Source organism: Antechinus flavipes, chromosome 1 (assembly GCF_016432865.1).
Source record: "Antechinus flavipes isolate AdamAnt ecotype Samford, QLD, Australia chromosome 1, AdamAnt_v2, whole genome shotgun sequence".
Lineage (NCBI taxonomy): Eukaryota > Metazoa > Chordata > Mammalia > Dasyuromorphia > Dasyuridae > Antechinus > Antechinus flavipes.
This window is the reverse complement of record NC_067398.1, coordinates 709,855,065-709,879,459: the sequence shown is the minus strand read 5'-3', so window position 1 is coordinate 709,879,459 and position 24,395 is coordinate 709,855,065. Positions and strand designations below refer to the sequence as shown.

General features: G+C 42.3%; 1 protein-coding gene across 1 annotated transcript in view; it reads right to left on the bottom strand.

Annotated features, from left to right (window-relative positions):
* GRK3 (G protein-coupled receptor kinase 3) overlaps window positions 1-24,395 on the bottom strand; it is a 184,243-nt gene that overhangs the window by 85,430 nt on the left and 74,418 nt on the right. Inside the window, exon 3 of the mRNA XM_051973020.1 lies at window positions 8,597-8,670. Coding sequence (XP_051828980.1) covers window positions 8,597-8,670 — 74 coding nt within the window. The remainder of the gene's footprint in view (window positions 1-8,596; window positions 8,671-24,395) is intronic.

The following is a 24,395-nucleotide window of genomic DNA, read 5'->3' as shown; positions in this document are numbered from 1 at the left end:
GAGAGAGATTATGTTAGGCAGATTTTGATTAGATACAAGGAAAACTTTCTAACAATTAAAGCTTTCCCAAAGTGCAATGGATTTCCTCAAAATGTAGTACATTACTCCTTCAAGGCTTTTGAGTAAAGACTTAATGAGCACTCATTGGTTATTTAAAAGCAGGTACAGACTGGGCTAAATGGCCACTGAGAAACCTTCCAACTCCCTCTTTGTGATTCTGAGATTTGCTCAAAAGTATCTGAGGCCAGGATTTTAACTGACTCCAAGTACAACAGCTGGTATCATTATGACTGTCTCCTTTTTCTTCATCTTCATCTTCATCTTATCTAGAGCCTTCCTAGCATGCTCCCTTCTCATCTTTGTCTCCCAAGAACAGATAGACCTTCTCCTTTCAAAGGTGACCCCTCTACTTGCACAACTGATTCCATTCCATCCCATCTTCTGCAGCAGACTGCCTCCTCTATCACCCCCACTTTCTCCCTTCCCTTAAGTCTCTCTTTGTCTATTGTTTCCTTGCCTACTCGCAAACATGCCCATGTCATGGGCATCCTCGCAAACATCCTCCAAAAACCCTCGTTTGGTCCATCTACCTGTCATTCCATATTTCTCTTCCCAACTGAAATCGCATGTTTTACAGGAAGACTTTACCAACTATTCTTAATTCTAGTGCCTTCCTTCTGTTCATTTTCCCCCTATTTATCTTGTGTATAGGTTGTTTTATGTATATATTTCTGAATATTATCTCTTCCATTATTAAATTGTAAGTTCCTTAAAGGCAGGAACTATTTTCTGCCTCTTTTTGTATCCTCAGCACTTAGCATAGCACCTGGCATATAAAAAGTGTTTAATAAATGTTTACTGGTTGATTATCGATTGGCTGATAGATAGACTGTTGGATCCACCGGGGCATAGAGATTTCATTTACTGGCCTATCTAGTTCAGGCAGTGTCTAGGCATAATGCTTTTGTATTTAAAGACTTATAATGTATGTTGGGCAAATCAAGTCATCAATCTTATTTATTTTGATTCTATCATTCTGTGACTCTAAAATGGATACTTCAAACAATACTTTAATCTTCCACATAAAATATCATTTCATCAATAACATGAAAAAAGTTTGATTTCATCATCCCTCTTGACTTCATGTAGAACACTTGATGTTCCACGTCCATTCTAAGAAAGCTGGATGTTGTCACAAAACATGATCACCAGCAGATTCTGTCTTTTCTTCAGTAAATGTATTTTCTGTGCTCTGGTGTACTGGAAATTAACTACATTGTCTACACATAGGAAACTCACTACTTTGTCTACACAGTGAAACTGCCTCAAGACATCTTTTGCTTGAGATTTTAATCTGTAAAATGAGACCATGATTCTACTATACCACTAAAATGGTCATGTTAACTACTCTTCAACAGTACATTTCCATTTTTAGTAGAATCGGGATTGATTATTTGCTACCTGGCAACAAAATTAAGTTTTTTCTTCCTTTCCAACATTGGCAACCCTTGTTTGGAGAAGAGGAGGCAAGTGGAACAGATGGAAGAGGCATGGTCAAGATTAAAGAATATAAAAAAAAAACTATTTAAAAAAATTTTAAGAGTTGGTGGAATGGAGCACTAAGTAACTTCATATTATGTGGAAACCTCAAATGGGGAATTTCAGCTGTGTGACATTATGTGATAGAAGACAGCATCTGCTCATTGATTCAATCTGACACATTTATTTAGAACAACTAGGTTCAAAGCAGTTTGCTAGACCTTGGCAAAGACCGAAAGATTAAATAAGGCACAATTCGTGCCCTGAGTTTACATCCACTAGAAGAAACACCACATACACAAATATGCCCAAATATGAAATATCTCTGGGCCACATGCCTAGAGATGGGAATGAAGCCCTTGGGATCTGAGGAGTTCTTTCCAGATCATCAGTTGTAAGCTCTCCTGTGACTGATGAATTGACTAAATACTGAACAGAAGATTTCAAGAAAGGTAGGTGCAAACTAAACATTCTATGTGATATAAGAAAGAATAGATTATTTTTGACTTGAGGCTATCAGAGAAGGTTCCACGGAGGAAATGATATTTGCCCTGGAAAGCTGGAAGATGCTGAATGATTGAGTATAAGTACCCCAAAGAATAATTAAAATAATAATTTAAAAAATAATAAATAAAACAAGTGGAGCTGACTAACCCAAGCAAAAAAGATGGGAGGAAGCTAAACTCTGGAAGTCATATATAATCAGGAGCTCCTGTGATAAGAGATTCACTCTATCATTAAATAGAAAAATTCAATAATTCAGGACCACTAAGAAGATGGATATCAAAAGTTGAGTAAAGCACCTGGAAGGTGAGGAGTTAAGTATGTCAATCAAACCATTTGCCCCCCTTCAAGTTCCCACTAGAACACACGCCAGACTGCTAATATATTTAGCCACTATAGAGTTTTATTCTTCAACAGAACTCAAACATATGGTTTGACAAAGGACAGAAAGCCACTTTAAAATTAGACCAAATCAGGATTTCCTAGAGGGATCAGCATTTCAGAGCTGGAGACACATGAGGACTCATCTAATCTCATCATGCTGCCGTGTCTCCAGAAAAGGAAGCCAGTGGCACAAATGCTGAATTTGCTTCAGTCAATCAAGCCAGTCAACAGGCATTAACTAGGCACCTCCTGTGTTCCAGGCACTCTGCTAAGTCCTAAGGATACAAAGAAAGGACTCAGACAGTCCCTGCTCATATGGAGCTCAGTCTAATAAAGGAGATCACATGGAAATAATTATATAGAAACAAGACTCAGACAGGATAAATTGGAGATAATTAAGAGAGGAGACTCTGAGCTCTACAAGCACTTCTGTCCACTGGATAGGCTTGAGCCTATTTGTGCAATGCCCTTCCAGTCAAATCCTCACCACCACCCCCATTCCCACCCCAATCACTGTCTTCAAGCTGTGTCTTTAAGCCTACTTGTCTCTCAATCACTCCCCAGAAGGGTGTGCATGAAGGCTCACGTCTGCTTCTACCTTCTAGGGCACCTATTCCTGTCAAATCTCTAGTCTCAATGCTTTGATTCCCTGAATAAGTGTGATCCCTCCTTATCTTGTTGGCCCCGATAACGAGCCCACTTCCTATCTTTAGAGGATTTAGTCAACTCATCAGCCACAGGAGAGCTTACCACTGGTGACCTTTAAGGAACTCCTCAGATCCAAGAGCTTCATTTCCATCTCGAGGCCTGTGGCCCAGAGATATTTCATACTTGGACATGCCCCAAAGAGAATTCCTCATCTTTCCCACTCTTATTCCTCCCCCATCCTTCCAGTTACTAGGTCCAAATCATCCTCCACTTCTTGCTCTCCCCCTCAACCCACATCTAGCTTATCAGTTGCCACCTCCTCTTTCTCTGTTCACCGCCACCACTCTGGGTCAGGCCTTAAGAGCCACTTGTCTGGACTACTGCTATGGTCTCCCCTTTGGTCTACGTGCCTCAGGTCTCCCTGCTCCTATCTGTCTTCCCTAACACAGGGCTGCTCACTTCCCTCCTTTCTGCCATAAACTGCAGGGGCTCCATCACTTCTAAGTTCAAGGGTTTCCATCATCTGGCCCAAACTAACCTTTCCATACTCACTCTGCATTATTTCCCATCAGACACCTCAAAACCAGCCAAACTTGCCCTTCTTGCTCTTCTTCTCAAAACATTCCCCACCTCTGCCCTGGCTGTTACCTCTGCCTCTTCGAAGGCTTTATTTTCTCTGAACCTTTTGTGATCCTTCCCATTATCAGGGGCTTTCCCTCTCAAAATTAGCTGGGATTTAATCTGCCTATAACTACATATAGACAAAGCATCTCTTCCAACAGACCGTAAGCCCCCTGAGAACAAGAACATTTTCACTTTTGCTTTTGTATCTCTAATACATAGCAGAGGGCTGGGTACAGAGTTGGTGCTTCCTGTAGAAAATGGGATTTTAGCTGAGACTTAAAGGAAGCCAAGAAGCCTGTGGTTGGAGTGGAGGAAGCAAAATGTCCCAGGTACAGAGGATAAGTGGAGAGAATGCCTGGAACTGAGAAGCAGAGGGTCCTTCTGGAACAGCCAGGAGGCCGGTGTCCCTGAATCAAAGAGACTGTGGAGGAGTAAGGTGGGAGAAGACTGACACGGGAAGGGACTAGGTTATGAAGGGATATGAATGACTAACAGAGCCCTTTGTATTTGCTTCTGGAAACAACAAGAGCCAATGGAGTTTGCTGACTTAAGTTTCAGGAAAATCACTTGGGTGGCTTTAGACAGACAGGAGCAGGGACAGACCTCAAGCCGGCAGACTCCCCAGCAGCCACTGCAATAATCCAGGCACAAGCCAATGCACCCATGGTGGGCACAGTGTCAGAGGAGGGAAGGGACACATTTGAGAAATGGTGCAAAGGTGAAATAGTCTTGGCCACAGAGTGGACCCCAGGAAGGATCCAGGAAACCCCTTGGTTGGGAGCCTTAGGGACAGGGAGAACAGTGGCATCCTGGATAGTCAAAGGGAAGGCAGAAGACCAGGAGGGATAGGGAGATAATGAGGTCTGTTTTGGACATACTGAGTTGAAGATGTCTACTAACCTTCCAGTTTGAGGTGTCTGAATGACAATTGGAAATGTAAGATTGGAGGGTACAGAGAGACTGGGGCAGAATAGATTTGAGAATCATCAGCATAGAGATGGTCATTAAATCCATGAGAGCTGAAGGGTTCCCCAAGTGAAATATAATAGAGGGAGAAGAAAAGAAGAACCAGGACAGAACACTGAAGGAAGCTACAGTTAGAGGTCATGATCTGGAAAAGGATCAGCAAGGAAGACAGAGAAGAAGTCAGAGAAGTAGGAGGAAAACCAGAGAGAAGGGTGTCCCGGAAAGCTAGAAAAAAGAGAATGTTGAGGGAGAGTGATCAACCACATCAATCAAAGAGAGATTAAGGAGAATAACGTTTGAGAAAAGGCCATTAGATATGGCAACTAAGCAATCATTATTAACTCTGAAGGTCATAAGCCAGACTGTAAGATTTAATAAGACAGTGGGAGGAAAAAAGTAGAGGTACTACTGTAGACAGTCTTTTCAAGTAGTTTTAAGTACAGAGGAAAAAAGAAATATAGGACAAGAGTTAGTGGAAGGATCAAGTGAAAGGTTTTGTTCAAGATGGGGAAACATGGGCATCTTTGCAGGCAGTAGGAAATGAGCCATTAGAGAGGAAGAGATTGAAAATAAGCAAAAGAGTGGGAAAGACCGAGGGGGCAATCTATTCGGGAAAATGGGATAGAATGGAGTCATTTGAACAAGGAGAGGGAACACCCTTGGTTAGGCCACTTCATCATGTGAGACTGCAGGGGAGAGTGGCCAGAGGCACCCATGGGATAAGAAATGAGGAAAGAGTTCATAATGAATGTCCTCAATCAAAGTTCTCAACTAAGAGAGAAATGGAAGGTTTGATGAGAAAGGATGAAAAAAGGCTGGAAGAGCCTTGGTGAAGAGCAGGAAAGTGAACCGATCCAAGAAGTAGATATAGCAGGATTGCTGAGAGGCACGGAGGGTCCAGGTAAGGTTATGTAACAGGTCCAGTCAGAACAGCAGAGTGCTCATCTCCACCACCTACAACCCACATGTGAGAGCAAAGATGACGAATGGTGGGGGCAACCTAAGGCTGGTCATAACTGGTAATATGATAAGGGGTCAGGGATTTGAGACAGGAGGATGGCGTAGAGTTGGACTGGCTCACCGAGGAGTCAAGATGGAGAGAAGAGAAGAGAGTGACTAGTGCAGGAGAGGTGGCCTGGGAGAAAAGTGAGGGATCAAAGGACTGGAGGTCATGGAGGAAGGGTAGGGTAATGGAAGGCAAAGAGAGAAGTGAAAAGCCAACAGATGATGGTCAGAGAAGGACATTTCAGGATTCTTGAACATGAGGGTGATAACTGTGGGTGATGGCAAGATCAGTGGTATGGCCATCTTGAAGTACGGCTAAGGGAGAGTGGAAAAGTAGCTCAAGGGAGGGTGACAGATTGAGGAACATAGTGGTTGAATATCTGAGGGAGAATCAATACATAGTATGAAGGCAGGAGTTGGGGAAGAAGGGAAAAATGCAAGCCATGTTATCAAATTCATTGAGGAAGGAAAGGGAATGACCTGGAAGTCTGTAGACAACAGCTGCCAGGATTTTTGTAAGGTAGAAAATGGAAAAAGCATAAACCTAGGGCAGCTAGGTGGGTGCAATGGATAGAAATCCTAAAATCGGGAGGACCTGAGTTTCAAATCTGACCTCAGACACTTAACAATTCCTGGCTGTGTGACCCTGGGCAAGTCACTTAACCCCAATTGCCTCAGCAAAAAAGAAAAAGCATAAATCTCAAAGGAAAAAAGGTTACCAGAGTGGCAAAGGAAAAGAATCTAAAAGTGGCAATGGGGAGCAAGGAATATTCTAACTTCCCCCACTTCATCCAGAGAGCTGAGAAGAATGAGTAAAGAGGCAGCAAGTACTAGGAAGAGTGGCCAGAAGGGAACCAAGTCTCAGTAAGAGCCAGGAGCTGAAAGAGATGGAAGAGGAAAACATTTAAGAAGAAGGAATGTTTGTTGCCTATGGAACAGCATTACAGAAGGCATAATGGAAGGAGTGGATAGAGTTAGGATTACGCTTTGGGATGGGAATGAGGAATCAGTGGTAGGGGGTATGAACTAGAGTTTGGAAGATGATCTGTCGGAGTTCAGAGTCTCAGGGAAGTAAAGGGCACAAGCAGGTGTGAGAATGATCTTTCCTGACCCCGTTTCTCTATCTTTGAAGGACCAGGACAGCAAGAGCCAGAAGCCTGCAGTCAAAGGAAGATTCTCCACATTCAAATAACTTTCCAACTCCCATGTGGGCCTGTTTTCCTATAATTGGCTACTGCCTGGTCCCCTGCCACAAGCTTGTCCCCACTGCAGGCCATCATCCTCTCCGTTGGCTAGGGTGATCTTCCTAATGCACAGCTCTGATCCTGTCACTGCCCACTTCATAAACTCTACTAGGAACTCCAATAGGTTCCCTACCTCCAAGATCAAATATAAAAATGGGTGTTTAAAACCCGTTCCCACTTTTCCTATCTTTCTTACACTTTATTCACCTCCACACACTCGGCCTTTCAGGCACTGGCCTCCTGGTTATTCCTGGAATGAAAGATTCCATCTCTAGATTCCAGGCATTTTCACCGGGTGTCCCAGAATGCTCTCCCTCACTGTCCCACCCCCACCCCCAGCCCCTTCTGGCTTCCTTGGCTTTATTCAAGTATCAAGTAAAATCTCAGCTTCTGCAGGAAGTCTTTCCCTAGCTCCTTTCATGCTAATAAAACAGCTTCTCTTGACCATTTCCATTGTATCTTGCACATTTTTTGTTTTTACCTATTTGGATATATATTGTCTCTTCCATTATTCGGAGCTCCTTAAGAGCAGGGACTGTTTTTTGCCTTTCTTTGTATCCTAAGAGCTTGGCAGAGTGCCTAGTACATAGGAGTAGATTGCTAAATGGCTACTAATTGACCGACTTCTGTCAGAGACTGTGTTTACTTGCGAAACAATTTTTTATCAAAAATCCAGTTTAAAAAAAAAAAAACAGCTCCTGTTCTGTGTCCAATTTATAGTCACACTTACCTTGTCGGACTTTTACGTGGAGCACACGCAGAGAATGAAACACTAACAGTGAGATCCTTGCTAAAAGCTAAAAAGCTTCATCTGAAGGAAATGTCTTCAACAGAATATAGACTCTGAACGGTTTCGTTATCTTTCTAGCAAATATCATTTACCTATTATATTTCTCTACCGATCCCAACTGTTCCGAGAAAGACAATTTTAAAATGTTGATGAGGATAAGTCAAGCACTTCCAGAGGCTGGAAGGCAGGGGAAGGGGGGAGACTGAAGAAGGAATACAGTCCTTCGTCATTAGTTTAATTAATTATTTAGCAAATTAGAAAGAAAACTGCTACCACAGATCTCTGCTCCCTAATAACAGATTTACTTTCTATTATCCTGTGCAATGTCATCTCCCTAATACTTCTATCCTCTACTGCAACTACCTTTTGGATACAAGAAATATCTGCAGCTGAAAACATGACAGTGTAGAAAGGAAACTGTTCTATTTTAATGAAGGTCATGAAATATTTCCTCTGTTTGTTTTTTCCTGAGATGTTTAATGGAATTAAATAGAATGAATAAATGCCCATTTTAGTTGTCACTGAAAATAAAGATAATCTCTTTGATGATAAAGATTACCTCGATTCCCGGCTCTCTTTGCTTATACATATAAATCCAAACCCACTCCTCCTCTTCCTCAGCATGAGCAGTGCCAGGCCTACTGCCACAGGACCCAACCCTCCTCTCTCTCTTCATCGACTTAGAAAAACAAATTCAAATTTAGGAAAGCCTGTGTGTGATGGGCTGCCCAGCAGATCTCTTATAATTTCTTGTAAGCATTTCTAAAAATATCTAAATAGGTTTGTACTTTTAATTAAAAACAACAACAACAATAACGACAATAACAAAGAAGGTTTACTTTGAAAGACTTCTTGAAATAGAAAGCTTTTTAAGAAAAGGATTGCCTCTTACCTCTTCATAAAACTTCACCTGAGGGACAGCTTCATCAATTTCATTTAAACAAAAATCTTTAAAAAGCAAAAAACCTAAAAGCAAACAAAAACATTTTTCAGATTGTGCCCAAAAATGTGGTAAAGATTTCTGCAGAAGAACATTACAATAGAATAACTCAACATTGAAACGGCCCCAAGTTAGGAAGGGATCGATTTGTTCCCCAGCTCTGCTGGACTTGCCGGACAGCTTTCCTTGCCTTTTCAGCCAGGCCAGCTGAAGCCAAAGCCAAAGGCAACAGAGTTAAGTGACAAACAGCACCAGGGCCTAGGACTGCTGCCCTTCCCAGAGAATAAAGACAACAAGGGCAGGGGCAACCACGGAGCTCTCGAATATCAGGGAGGTGACCAACAAGGCCTGAGAAATAGGGCGGATGACCTAGAACCAGGCAGGAGTGGGATGGGCACAAACAGCAGGGCCTGGGGCTGGATCCTGGGGCTAAAGTGGCAGGGGAGCTCTGAAGTAGGTGTCCCCACCGGAGACTCTCAGCTGGGGCTGGCCTTTGCCCAGGCTTCCCTTTGGTTAGGCTCTGGGCTCATTCCTTGTACGTGTTGTCTTTTCCCTTCACTCACGGAAGAATTTCTTTTTGAAAACTGAGCATGGCCAGGCTCAGCCAGACAAGTGGGGACACAGCCCAGCCCAGGAGCCCAGCCCAGAGCAGGGGCACAGAATCCACTGAGGCAAAGCCTCGGGGCCAGGCGTGACCCGTGATTCCCTGCCTCCTTTTCATTTCCGGCTTCACATCATTTAATCATCCATCAGTACTCCCAGCTGACAGTGTGGTACAACAAGGTGGAAAAGCCATTTCCCTCTTCCCCTCAGGTGTAAATGATGGGCTGAACTGCTCTAGGTCTCTGATCCTCTAACTACCATGTGACACTGAGACATCAGGCCCAATGAGGCAGCAGACCCGGGACCGAGCTCTGGGAGCTCAGTGAGTTTGTCTGGACTCAAGCAAATGTGGGAACCAGAACCTTTATCTGTGGTGAAAGGAGATAAGGAGAGCACAAGTTACAAACAGCCCGAAGCATGTCCTGATGCACAATTGATGTTCACCATTGACCCTCAATTCCAAACTCCTGACATTGATTGAGCAGAAGTGAGGGATATACAGAGAGGGAAAGGAGCTGCAGAAATCTGAGCGCCGCTCACATGCTGGGAGGCAAAGCAGAGAATCGTGGAAAGAGCCCTGCTCTGGAGCCAGGAACCCGGACACTTCCTGGTTGGGTGACCAACGGTCAAGTCACTTCACTCTGCCTGCCTCAATTCCTTTATTTTAAAAAGTACGGGTTGGACTCATGTCTAAGGCCCTTTGCAGTTCTGAATCTGTGACCTTATGATCTCTAGACTCTTTAATTTGGACTTTCCCTTGAAAGCTGTCAATCACAACCTCTCCATACCTGCCCCTTATAGGTGACTCCTGTCTAGCCACAAATTCTAACAGAGGGTCTTGATCTCTTCCCAGCCCCCAAGCCAGGGACCTTTCTCCATTTGTCCTGGCATCTGCAGGACCCCAACGAAGTGCATGTACTGCCCACCTGTCATCCCACTCCATCACAGAAAGAGCCCAGCTTCCTTTTTTATCAAACATATGTCACTTCTTGTTTGAAGTATCACCCTGGGTTACATGTTGCAATCTGCTGACACTCAGCAAGTCTCTCTCTATTGGCTTCTAGAGTTACTCATTTTACCTTCTTTGGAGATTATTATCTTGCTGCTCTGGGGCAACACTGGCCAACCCTGGAATTGGCCCCCTTTTTACCGCCACTTCTTGAAGTCCCTGAATTCTTTCAAGATACAGTTCAAAGGAGATATTCTCCCCCATAGCAACTGTAGAAGTAGGAACCTATGGGTGTGAAATACTGCATGTAAATTGAGACTTCATTCACACATTGGTTTGTTTTGCAGAATTTATTTTTTGGTTACTTCTCTTTTTTATTCTTTATTATAAGGGATAGTTTTCTGACAAGAGGGAAGGTATACAACGAGAAATGTAGTTCTCATTACTAGGATATATAAAGGAAATGAAGTCAGATTTATAAGAACAAGAGCCATTCCCCAATCAGTAAAAAGTTTAAGGAAATAGATGGATACTTCTCAAGGTAGGAGACCCCAATCATCTATAACCATATATTTTTAAATGTTCCAAATTGCTAATAGTTAAAGAAATGCAAATTAAGGCAATTCTGACATTTCACGGCATACCTATCAGACTGGGAAAAATGACAAATGTTAGCCAGACCATGGGAAATCAGGCCCCCTGATGCACTGCTGGTGGAGCGTGAATGGGTAGAGCCATTCTGGAAAGCAATTTGGAATAATACCAAAAAAAAAAAATTACTAAATAGCACATGCCCATTGAAGCCAGCTAGATCAATACTAGACCCATATCCCAGAAGGGATCACAGGTAAAGTAAAAAGTGGTATATGTAAGAAATATTTACAACTAGTCATTAAATAAGCATTTATTAAGTACCTACCTACTATATATGAAACACTATGCTAAACTCGCAGGATCCAAAGAAAGGAATTCATAATCTAATGAGACAATAAGCAAACAACTCCATCTGAACAAGCCATGTATGAAATAGGTGGGGAAAATCAACGGAGAATGTGCTAGAATTAAGAGAAACTGGATTAGAATTAAAAGAATATTGGCAAGGAAGCCAGGGTCACCAGACAGAAGAGTCTTAGGGAGCAGGGAGAGGGAGAAGACTAGAAGGGGAGGAGAGCTGGGTTATAATGGGCTCTGAAGGCCGAACAGTGGGTTTTATATTTGATCCCAGACTAGGAGCTACAGGAGTTTACTGAATAGCAGGAGTGACATGAATGGATCAGGACTTTAGATAAATTCTTTTGATGGCTGGAGGATAGAGCAGACAGATTAAGGCAGACAGATCCATCAGCAGGGCACCGGAGATGAGAGAACACATCAGCATGGGGGCAGTAACCAGGAAAGAGGAAGGAAGATGAAGGATTCTGCAAATGATTGGAAAAGGATGGTGAGAAAGTGTGAGGGACGGTGAGGATCAGAGTGCATTTAAAAGTGATAGGAGATCTTTGGAAGCCTCGGGGGAAAAAAGATAGCAAGTTCAGTTTTGGACAAAGGACAATAAGACACCCATTCTGAGATATCTAAAAATGTGATCATGATGATGATCAATGGTAGGAAAAGGGAAAGAGAGTAAACATTTACCTAGCACCTACTACATGCCAGTCATTGCACTACGTTATCTCATTTGATTCTCACAACAACCTGGCCAAGTAGGTACTCTTAGTATTCCCATTTTAAAGCTGGAGAAAATGAGGTAAACAGAAATTAAATAGCTTGGTCAGGGTCATACAGGAAATGACTGAGGCTGGATTTGAATTCAGGTCTTCCTGACTGAATGCACAAACCAGCTGCCCCAATCCCCAGATAGGAGACTGGATGGTAATAAAGAAGTAAGGGCTAAATAAGGTGATTTGAGAATTGGAAATAGACAGTCATCAACTTCATGGGAGCTGGGGAGGTCACTAACTGGAATATTGAGAGAGGAGAAGAAGGCTCGGGGCAGAGCCCTGTGGGACATCATGCTTAGGGACATGTCATGGCTGAAGATCCAGTCAAGAAAATGAGGAGTCGTCTCAGATAAGTAAGAGAATCAGGAATGAACAGTGTCCCCAAAACACTCAGAGGGAAGATTGTTGCTGTTGTTATTGTTTGTCTTTCATTCTGGAAGAAGACCTGGACATCAGGGAGGGGATGCCATGACACACAGAAAATTGGATTTAAGTAGGGAAGGCTGGGCAAGGGCCCCTGCCTCCCTTTCCCCTCCAGAGCCACCTGGGTCCAGGGGCCAGAGAAAGATCAGCAGCACTGGAGAGGGCCCTGAATGCTATGGGAGACTCGGGTCTTTCACGGGTCTCAGTTTGAGTATCAACTAAAAGAAGGCGATTGACAGGGTCAAAGGTTGTACAGAAGCCTAGAAGACAGAAGAAGCCACTGAATTTGACAACTAAGAGACTGTTGGTAACTTTGGGGAGCGGAGTTTCGGCGAAAAGATGAGTCAGAGGTCAGATTGTCCAGTTAAGAAGAGAGGGAAAGGAGAGGAAGAGGGAGGGCCAGCTGCAGACAACCTTTCTCTAGGCATTCAGCTACCAAAGGCAGGGTGGTCACCAGGGATGGAGGAATCGCCTGAGAGTGGGGGAGGCACGGGCATGTGAGAGGGAAGCAGTCGGTGAGCAAGAGTGAGACTGAGGATAAGGGGGAGGGAAGTCCCGGCTGGGGGAAGAACTTGCATTCACTTGGCAAGAAAAGTCCCCTCTTCATGTGGAACAAAGGTGAAGGGGGTGAGAGTATCAGAGCATCTGAGCGATATGAGATGAGGAGGAGGGCACAAGTGGGAGATCTCAGAGAACGGCCTCCATTTTACTTTTCAATAAAATATAAGGAAAAGGTTTTAGTTAAGAGAGTCTGGGAGCCCTGGGAAGTTTAAGAAGGGATGAAGTCATCTGGAAGAGTCCCTGAGGAGAGTGGGAGTTGATAAGAGAGATGTAAAAGGATAATCTGGCAGAAACGGGGGCCTCATTAATGTTGGGTGCTCAGTAAGAAAGATTTTGTGATTTTTCCCCCACCATTGTTCACAGCACATTTGATGAAGAAGCAATGGCAGCAGAGGTGGGGATGATCCCAGGCCAGGGTTTGGTAAGAAACAAACAATTGGTAAATCAATAAGGGGACAAAGGACTCAGAAGAAGAGGACGATGGAGGACCAAAGTGGTTCATTAAGGAACCAAGAAGTGGTGAGGAGAATGTGGCTCATGCAAGAGTGAAGCTTTGGGAGAGAACTGAAGGCTCGAGGGATCGGAAGCCATGATGTGGACGAAGAGCAGAGGCTGCTGTGAGGGGAAAAAAACAAAGGGAAAGGTAGAAAAACCAAGGAATGATGATCAGAGAAGCAACTATAGAAGTGGCCACCTCTTAGCACAGCTCTTAGGGAGGAAGGGAGGAGGTCATGGAAAATGAGCAAGTCATGGGCCTGGGAAGTTAGAGTGAGTAAGGGTTCTTAGAAGGAGAAGGACCCCAAGAGGCAGAAGTGAAGGAGGAGAGTATGCGCCGGGTGTGCGGGGACAGCTCCTACAAAGGCTTGCCACAAAATGGGGACACTTAATGGTCAACTTAGCTGGATCCAGAAGGGCAGGAGGCAAGGTGATGCAAAATGAGGCTAGAAAGTTGTGGGGGCCAAGGTGGAGCAGGCTTCTAGATGAGTCTAAAAACAGGAGGAAACACAGCAGCTTAAGTTCTGTGCAAATGGGAGTTATGGTTATTACGAACAAAACACTAAACAAGGTGAATATAGTACTTACAACACTGCTCCCACAATATTTTTGAGAGAAAAATACTTTGTCAACCTTAAAATGTCCTATCAATATGATTTAGCAAAATTCATATAGTTGTTTGATCAATAAACATTTATGAAACCCCTTCTATGTGTAAGGTTATGCTAAGTATAAGGATACAAAAATAAGACAATCCCTGCCCTCAAGGAGCTTACAATTTAATTAGTTATTATGATGCTACATATAAAATTTACATCTGAGTTTTAATAGATTAATTATCCAAAAAACTACAATAGATCCCGGGGCTACTGATTTCATTTAAAATGCACAATGATTTTAAAATCATTGTTTTTCTGAGGAAAAATCTAGGGTACTACTTAAAGCAAATCTTAAAGTGAAGTTCTCAATTCCTGGATAAATACAGAATAATGGAGATGCTAATACAATCTAACTGAAGCAAATGTTAGCAGGCACCACTGTAATTAAGCCTAATTCGAAAACAAAAAGAGAAAAAAAAAAAAAAAGTAGCTTTGTGTAGCAAATCAAAGTAGTCTCTTCCAACAGCCAGAAAAAAATATTTCCTAACAATTTAATAAAACGCATATGAACTCTTTTCACTTACCACAATCCAATGCAAAAAGCCTTTGGCAATTATACAAGTCACTTAAGTTATCTGAATTTTCCTTCCATCACTAACAACCACATACAAAAAAGAACCCCCCTTTAACGTCCTGTCATATAAACTATCATTATGGCTTCCACAACACGCCTCTATTCCCCATAGCTCTTCTGTCACCAAACTCCCGTTCAATAGGCTTGCATCGTTAAACCTCTTCTCCAAGGTTTCTGATTTGCCAAAAAAAAAAAAAAAAAAAAGTTAAATAGATCTTGAGCTGTTTTCAAATTAGGTCTAGGGCAGTACATTCTACAATAAAATTGGAGGGTTCAACTCAAACATCCCTAGGATGCTTCCAAATTCAAAAAATTTGATTCTAGAATGTCATTCAATAAGAATTCACTCAGTAAGAATGGAGAATTAGAGAATACTGAGATGGGCCTGCTGCAATCAAATCAATGACCAAAGAGGGGAGTTCTTGGACATTTTGACATTTTGAATTACGACAGCTCAGAGGTGAAAGGCCAGTTCAGCGGCCATGTCATCGGAGCCATCTCTGAACAAGACTTCCTCCCACAAAGCATCAAACAAATCGTCCTCTAGCAACCATTTCAGGCCAAGCCTAGAAGCTCACAAAACAAGGGAATGATTCCTTTCTGCTGCAGATTACATTCTTCCCTCATTCTAAGAACCTAGAAGTTACTCACCCCTGGATTTCTCATGCTGGAAAAGCTCTTCCTCTGACCCACTGGCTCCTCCCCAAACCTCCATTTTAAGGATGGCATTCTAGCCAGTCACTCCAGATTTTACAAGTTTTCTCCACCATGCCCCTCTCCCCCCAATACCACCAACTCCCATTTTTAGCTTTCTTTACATCGTTTCCCCCAATTAAAATGTAAGCTCCTTGAAAGTAGGACCTGGCTTTCTGTACCTACTTTTTTGGTGCTGTGTCTGGGACATAGTAAATGCTTAAGAAATATTTGCTGACTTGCCTCTAGGTATTAGTTTTTTCCTCATGGTAAAGACTGTATTAAAGTGCCTTTTTAAAAAAATAAAATAAATTTTTAAGTGCCTTTTTTTTTTTTAAATTTTTTAGCCCCTGCTTTTAGTCTTGCCTTCTGAGGTTAAGTAGCAAACATGAATCTTTCTCCCAAATGACTCAAGACTTCTTTTAAGTGTTCTCTTCTCCAAAAGAAAGTTCTTTCCCTAATCCTCCAGTTTTTAGTTCCTTTACCACTCTGGTTCCCCTTGCTTTGGCCCTATGTGCTCTAGTTGATTATATTCTCCCTAAAATATGATGCCCAGAACTCAGCAAAACATTCCAGCTCTGACTAAAACAGGGCAGAGATCCCTTCACGTCCAGTCTTAGATGAGGCTTCTCTTAATGTAGCTTAAGGTTGCTAACTTAGATTGGGCCCACAGTACACTAAAACCATCAGATCATTTTCACAGAAACTATTAAAGAACTTGAATTTTTGAACCTCAGTATGGGATTTCACATTTATCTCTAAACTTCACTAAGAAAATGGAGGCTCTTGAAGCTGAGCTTCCTCTTTTTTTCATTCTCCATTTTTAAATGTTTCTCAGTGTTATCAACCTCTCTCTTCTTTCCCTCTGGTTACAGAAGAAATATTGTCAAAAATTAATCCCTCTACCTAATCCATTAACCCTTCCATGTCATCTTGTAGTCATCAGTTACAATCTCTCCTCCACAAGATGCTTGTTCTCATCTGCCCACTTACCCAGCTATTCTATTTCTTTGGCTGACTCCTCAACTTCTTTCTGGCTTCTTAATGGGAATGCTTCCCACTAAAGTTTCAAGTCTCTCCAATCAGGAAAAAGCTTTTGTCTTTACTATTTTCTTCTATCCTGCAATTAACCCCCATTCTTCTCTTTCCCTCCTGCTAAACGAATTAACTAGCTTCTCACTACGCACTTTTTCCCAGATCTCCTGCCGATGAACTTTTGTTCTGAAGACTGACTGAAATCCTTTTCTAAATTTACCAGCGGCCTACTAATGTCAAATCTAACAACCACTTTCCAATTGTCACCCTCTTTCCTCTTGGTGTAGCTTTTAACATTTTTGACAGCCTTCTATCGAATTCTGTTCTTCCCCCTTTGAGCTTTCTGACACACCAGTCTCCTGGTCCTCATCCTATCTGCCCATTGCTCTGCTTCTTTTCTTGGCTCCTCTTTTTTCCAATTTCTTAAGAGGAGAAGGGGAGTATCTAAGGCAAGGGTCCTCAAACTACGGCCCGTGGGCCAGATGTGGCAGCTGAGGACATTTATCCCCTTCACCCAGGGCTATGAAGTTTCTTTATTTAAAGGCCCACAAAACAAAGTTTTTGTTTTTACTATAATCCAGCCCTCCAACAGTCTGAGGGACAGGGAACTGGCCCCCTATTTTAAAAGTTTGAGGACCCCTGATCTAAGGTATCTCCCTTGGCCCTCTTCTCTATTTATTCTACTTATTATATTCTCTCTCCTCCTTATCTCAGTCACCGCTATCACTTTGGTTACAATTCCTATGCAGAGATATTTCCCAGTCTCTATTGCAAGCCCTAAACTCTTCTCTCAGCTCTACCTATCTTCAGGTTGTCTTACTCCTTCTTGCTTCTGTGGCTTTAGTCAAAGTCCTCAGTTTCCCTGGTCAACCCAATTGGCTGATCCTTAAGGTCCTTCTCCATTTGAAATCTATGATATATACCTCAACAACGATACTGTTTGAGGATGGATTCTGATGGAAGTGGATCTCTTCGATAAAGAGAGCTAATTCAGTTTCAATTGATCAAGGATGGACAGAAGCAGCTACACCCAAAGAAAGAACACTGAGAAATGAATATAAACTGCTTGCATTTTTGTTTTTCTTCCTGGGTTATTTTTACCTTCTGAATCCAATTCTCCCTGTGCAACAAGAAAACTGTTCGGTTCTGCACACATATATTGTATCTAGGATATACTGTAACCTATTTAACATGTAAAGGACTGCTTGCCATCTGGGGGAGGGTGTGGAGGGAGGGAGGGGAAAAATCGGAACAGAAGTGAGTGCAAGGGATAATGCTGTAAAAAATTACCCTGGCATGGGTTCTGTCAAAAAGTTATTAAAAAAAAATCTATGATCCTCTGATCATAACCAGGATTTTCCATGAGCACTCCCATCTTCACATGTGTAAAGATGATTTCAACACTTTCTCTCTAAACTCCTTTCTTCTGCCTTTCTATCTCTGGCACTTGTTATATAGACTATCCAGCATCTGATACAATGGAGTATATCCTGAGGGTTCAACAGACAATCCTTCACCTAAACTCATATTCCAGAACCCATAGGAATTCTCAAGGCAGTCTGAACCAGGATAGAGGATAAAAACAAGAGTAGTCCAAAAAAAACAGTCAACAAGGAGATTCCCTGGGATCTTAGGAGATACCTGCTTTTAAAGTCTCATATTCTTCTTATATTTCTCTTCGCCAATGGACTCCATCCCCCTGAGTCCCAGTTCAATTCCCCTCGAGGCAAAATCAACCCCAGCTGCCACAGGTCTTCACCCTAACTCACTTGCCTGCAATGGAGCCAGGTGGTATTGTGAGAGTGGGAGGGAGAGCTTGCAGAGTGCTGGCCGTGGCCAGCTAGCCGTTCTCCTCCCCTTCAGCAGAGAAGGAAGCAGGATCTGGCTGCTCTGCTCCTACTTTTCTTCTCTTTCCTTCCTGTGGCCCAAGATAACTCTGGGCCTCAATTCCTCCTGGCCCAGCTTCAGCTCAGAGCTAAATGAGAAGGAAAAGCCTGACTGTGCAACCTTCTTCTCCAGTTCCAGGCCCACGCCAGCACTACAGGTCCCCTTTGTTTCTGATTTCACAACTGAAATTTTCTTTTGACTCTTTTCTTTCCCTCACCTTGCCTATCCTAGTAGTTGCTAGTTTCTTTCCCACTTTCTCCTTCCTATTCCCACCGCCCTCGATGCTATAGGCCCTCACTACCTTCTGTGTACATTACTGCAATAGCCTCCAACAGATATGCCCACTTCCACCCTTTCCTCGCCTCAGCAACAGCTTTGCTTGCTGGACAGAGAGCTGGGATGACCTCGGCTGTACAGCCCTGGGCTGAAGCAGTCTGGTTATTTAAATGAAACACAAGGGACTATAGACCCCTCTCCCATCCCGTCCCCTCCCCAGCTACAGCCAGCTCAGGAAGGTTCCTCAATGGTGACTGGCTCTCTCTTGCCCTCACAACACTGCCCAGCTTCCATCTAGCATGGAGCTGAGAGAGGGCAGATCCCCAAAGATAGCAGAGCTTGAGGAGTATTGGCCTGGCCAGCTAGCTGGTCTCTTTTCCTTCAGCAGAGAAGGAAGCAGGAATCTGGCTGCTCTGTTCTTACTTTTGTCCTCTTTCCTTCTTGTGGCCCAAAACAACTCTGGGCCTCAATACCTCCTGGCCCTGTTTCAGCTCAGAGCAACCTTCTTCTCCCCTATTCTCATCTACAAATGGGCACAATCTAGATATATCCAGTCATCTGTAAGAGAGATAATCCAGCATCACCCCATTCATAGAATGATTGTATGTGCTATAGGTTCAGGTCACAAGATCATTAAAACAGTTTATTTCCTTTGTGTAGAAATCACTATTAGAAAATTTCATGACACAACCATCCATCTGACCCAATGCCCTTAGTTTACAGGTGAGGAAACAGACACAAAGTTAACTAACTCACCTAACATCACACAGGACATACAAGGGAGTGCCAGAATTTGAATTCAGGTCTTCTCACTTCAGCTTCAGTGCTTCCCTGATCCCTACCTTCTTCATCCCTAACTGCTAGCATTAAATGAATGACCCACCTGATGGCTCAGATGCAAATAAAAGAGCATTCAGTGAGCATCTACTTTGTTCCAGACTCTGCTTGGGCACCGAGGATACAAAGAAAGAAGAAAATGGTCCTGATCTCAAGGAGCTTACATTTTCCTGGGGTGACACAGGTCCTCAGAAAAGAGTGAATCTAAGAGATATATAGGTAAACATGGTCCTGTGAGTTTACTGGCTCTAAGAATATCAGTGTCGATCTAGTGAAGGAAGAGATGACAGAGAACAATTATATTAGTCAAAGAGAGATGAGTTAGAACCTGAGCTAGACCCCTGCCTGCAGAAGCTGCAGAGAGAGCCAGAAGGGAGAGAGATTGCAGTTTGAACATTAAGACTAAGAATAACAACTGGTATGGCACGGCGGCTTTGTAAAGCCTTGAGGATCTTTACCTCACAAGACCCTTCTTAGCCCATTTTCCTGAAATGGAAGCTTGGGAGAGTTCGCTCACTAGGTGTGCAGTGGGACCCAAGCTCACACCTCGCTAACTTCATGTTGGTGCTCTCCTGTTATACCAGCAAAAAGACTCAAAAAGAGTCAAGACCGACTCCTTGGCTGAACACTGATGACTGAAAGAACCATGGTGAATGTGACAAAAAGCAAAGTTGGAATCACATGTAGGGATTAGGGGAAAATATAAATTCTATTTTGAACATTTAGCAAGGGATGTTAAGCAAGCAACAGGAAGTGAAGAAGAGTAGCTTAGCATAAAAATGAGGGCTAGAGAAGTAGATTTAACAGAATATTCAAAGAGAAAGGAATCAGGACAGAGACCTAATTTATATCCACACATGTGGAAATTATTGGTGATCTTGCAAAGAAAGCTGAGGATGAGAAAAAGGATGCTGATAGAGCCACAAAAGAGAATCAAAAAGAACCAAAAGGGTCCTGACCCTGAGCTATGAATGAACTGACAATCCTCAGGAATACTTTCCAAAGAAGGAAAATGTAGGAATTTAAAGGGTCCTGCTTTGCTTAGTCTAATATTTTAATTTGCAGGTACATGAAAACCAAAAGCCAGAAGTATTATGCTCCAGCAGATTTGGGGGTACAAAAGGATATGGAACAGGAACTTTAATCATTCCATCCTCCCTCCATTAATTCACCACCCATCCTGGGCCTAGGCAAAATCCTTTGGACTATCTTGTTAGAGTATCTAAAATGCATACTCTACTTCCTCCAACTTCATTAGTGCCTAGCCACTTAGATCCTCCCTGACCTCTTCCTAACTCTTTCCCAACGCCTCCCTAATTCCTCCCTAATTTTCTAGACCCTACCCTTACTTCTCTCCCCCTCTTCCCTCTGACTTTAAAGTCCACAGAACCAGAAGCATTTTGCTCAGTTTTATATGGTTCAGTCTTTCTCAATCATATTCAATTTAGCATGAGGGCTATTTCATGATAATAAATGGCACTCTTTGTGTCCCTGATGAATGTGTCATGAGTTTTTCACATTTCTAAATGCTCTCCCACCTGGTACCAGAGCTTTTATTTAACACTTCTTCACAACAGATAATAGCTGGCAGGAGTTATGGAGACTTTTCCCCTGTTTGCACAATTCCCTTAATCCATAATTTCATGTCTCCCTCCTTCAGTTGCAGTTTTGCACATGCCATGAACAGCTGAGCTTATTTCTCTTCAATTGGTAAATTTCTATCTGTCCTTTAACACCCACCTCCAACTCCATCTCTCCCAAAAAACTTTCTCTGAGTCAGAAAAAAACAAAGTCAAGCAGAACGAGTCTTCATCCTCAGACCTCAGACATTAATCACACATTAATTTTCTAATGAATTAATCATATAATACTCAATTTAATTTATGCAACTAGAGTTCTGAGCTGGAGTCACCTATCCCAACAAAATTATTATAATGCTTGAGGGCAGAGACCATGGCTTGTCTCAATCTTGCACAGTTCTCTGTATATTATAGATACTAAGTATTTACTGGGTCACTTCCATTTCTAATTGTAACAAAGTTATCTGGACAATTTTAATAAGGAAAACCATCAAATATATTTTGCTTTCCTATAGAGGGATTTCGGAAGAGCCTGATTTATTTGGATAATAGCCTCAAGTTAGCCTTTACTACTATAGTTTTAATATATATTTTAAACTATATCAACATAATTAACAACAACAAAATTCAAACACACCTAACATGGAGACAAAGTATCTTCACTGGATGTTATAGAGACAGTATAAGTCAGCCAGTAAAACTTCAGAATGAATATGCTAGAATAAATGAGAAATGCTTGACAAAATAAATAAAAATACAACACAGATAATGTTCATTTGTGGTTTTCTAAATCAATATGTGGTTCCAGGGATCCATTTCTGTTGGAATCTGACATAACTGGGCCACATTATTTTACCTCAAATATTTGCCTCACTTGGTCAAATCAATATTTCTGAAGCCTATAATGGTTTGAGGTACTATAAGCATTCAAGACACAAAAAGAAGCAAAAGATAATTCTTGATCTCCTGAAGCTCTCACTCTACTGATTTCCTCCAAATGGGACAATTAACTCTTTTGTCCCAAGCAGTTTCATTTATGATTTCTTAAAACAGAACTCTGACGAACCAGGCTTTGACAGATCATTGGGGTTCAAATAGACTGTGCCTTAAACCCAAATCACTCTGGTTCTCACTGATTGGCTAATAATTGGTCCTAGTCCAAACTGCACTGGGTCACTATTTGGGTTTTTACAGGCATAGAGTATAATACAAATTGTTTCTGTCTTAGCCAGAAATCCTGAGGATCTTCCCTTCCCCATAGGATTTTTTTTTAAGTAGGCAAACTAGGCCATCTTTTGCTCATTTCTTACCTAGCCTTAAACCACAAAGAGGTGTGATCTCAGACAAACTGAGACCTGGGGAAGATCTTAGCTCTCTCATGGTCCCCAGTATCCAACTCCCATCATGGCCAGTCCCCCTGACCTACATCTTGCCACTGGACTCAGAAGACCCTGGAGGAGAGAGTGAGGCTGATGAGTTTGCACACCCTGCCTCTCTTAAGCCCAATTCACTTGCAAGTCAAGGCTTCACCTTCCAGGTGTCCCTGGTCATCTTCAAGAAAGAACAAACAACACGCTCTGTTTAAGTGGCACTGGGAAGAAAGGCAAAGGTCGCCAACCTCACCTGGTGAAGTAGAGTCTGGCAGCATGAAGTGTGGAAGTTCACACCTGTGGAAAGTGCAAAACCACAGGAGGGACCTCAAGGAGCAACTCTTCCAATCCCCTCCTACAGCTGAGGAAAGGGAGGCTCCCCACAGGGAAATGACTTACCTGAGATCACAATGCCAATTACATAGAGAAAAAACTAGAGCCCCAGGCTCCTAATTCTCAGAGCCCAATACTCTTTCTACTGCATGAGTTTGTTGCTTTTAGTCATATTTGAAATGAACCAAAAGGGTAATACTGGTAAAGTTACACTATGGTGCATAGTATATGCTTGATATTCAACTAAAAGAATTGTTTTGATTTTATTTTATCATAAATAGTATTTCCCCATCTTAATTATAATTTGCAAAGAGAAAAACATTACAAATTAAATTCTAAGTGATGATGCTAAGTGAAATGAGCAGAACCAGGAGATCATCATACACGGCAACAACAAGACTATACGATGATCAATTCTGATGGACTTGGCTCTTCAACAATGAGATGATTCAAACCAGTGCCACTTGTTCAGTGATAAAGAGAGTCATCTGCATCCAGAGAGAGAAACTGTGGGAACTGAATGTAGGCCACAACAGAGCATTCTCACTCTCTGTTATTGTTTCCTTGCGTTGTAGTTTCTTTCTCAGTTTTTTTTTTCTTCTAAATCCGATTTTTCTTGTGCAGCAAGATCACTGTATAGATATGTACACATATAATTGGATTTAACATATATTTTAACATATTTTGTTAAGTCCGGGCTAACTCCCTGGAAGCCTTCGAATCAGCCAGAGTCAGGATAAGTAAAAGTCCTTGGTCTTTAGGGGGAGAAGCAGGCAAACTGCCAGGAGTTTTGCCAAAGATCTCTCATCGATTCTAGCTTCCAGAATCTCCACCTTTCTCCTCCTCTTCCTGCCTCCAAGGAACTCTGGCCTGTCTCACCCCACCCTCTAACCCTGCCTACAATTATCTGCACATGCCAAACATCGAGAAAATCCGACAGTAAGAAGAGCCATTTTTCCAAACATGCTAATAGAGTCATTGTCTCACATCAAATTGATAATTAGCCATAAGTGCTTGGCTGTCTGATTTAAGTGCATGGAGTTTCAGCCCTTTACAATATTTAGCATGTATTGGACTACCTGCCATCTAGGGGAGGGAGTAGGAAGAAGGAAGGGAAAAGTTGAACAGAAGGTTTTGTAAAGGTCGTTAAAAAATTACCCATGTATCATGTTTTGTAAATAAAACAAATAAAACATATAGCTTGTAAATAAAAAGCTATAATTTTTTTTAAAAAGGCATGTGCTAGAATCAGTCTCTCTCTTGCATTTAAATTCAAAATGTACAGAATATATTGGATATCAAGACACTCAAATAAGTCAATATTTAAAGAAATTAATTCAGACTATTCACTGGAAGGACAAATACTGAAGCTGAATCCTAAATACCTTGACCACATAACGAGAAAAGAAGACACACTGGAAAAGATCCTGATGTTGGCAAATATTGAAAGCAAAAAGAGGAGGGCATGATGAGATGGAGAGAGAGTGTCATGGAAGCAAAGAACAAGCCTTTGGGAGATAGTGGAGGATAGAACAGCCTGGGGAACCACAGGTCTGTGAAGCGTTAGACTGAAGAACTAAATAATAACAATAATAGGGATGATGAACTTGGAGAGATTCCAGTTAGGATGTATCAGAAGCCTAAGCAATGGTACAAAACAAATAGTGATGAAAGCCAAGGGAAAATCTCAGCAGCCCCAATCCCCATCTCCTAACCTAGCTGGACCAAAGGGGACCAAGAGCAGGCGTTAAGGGG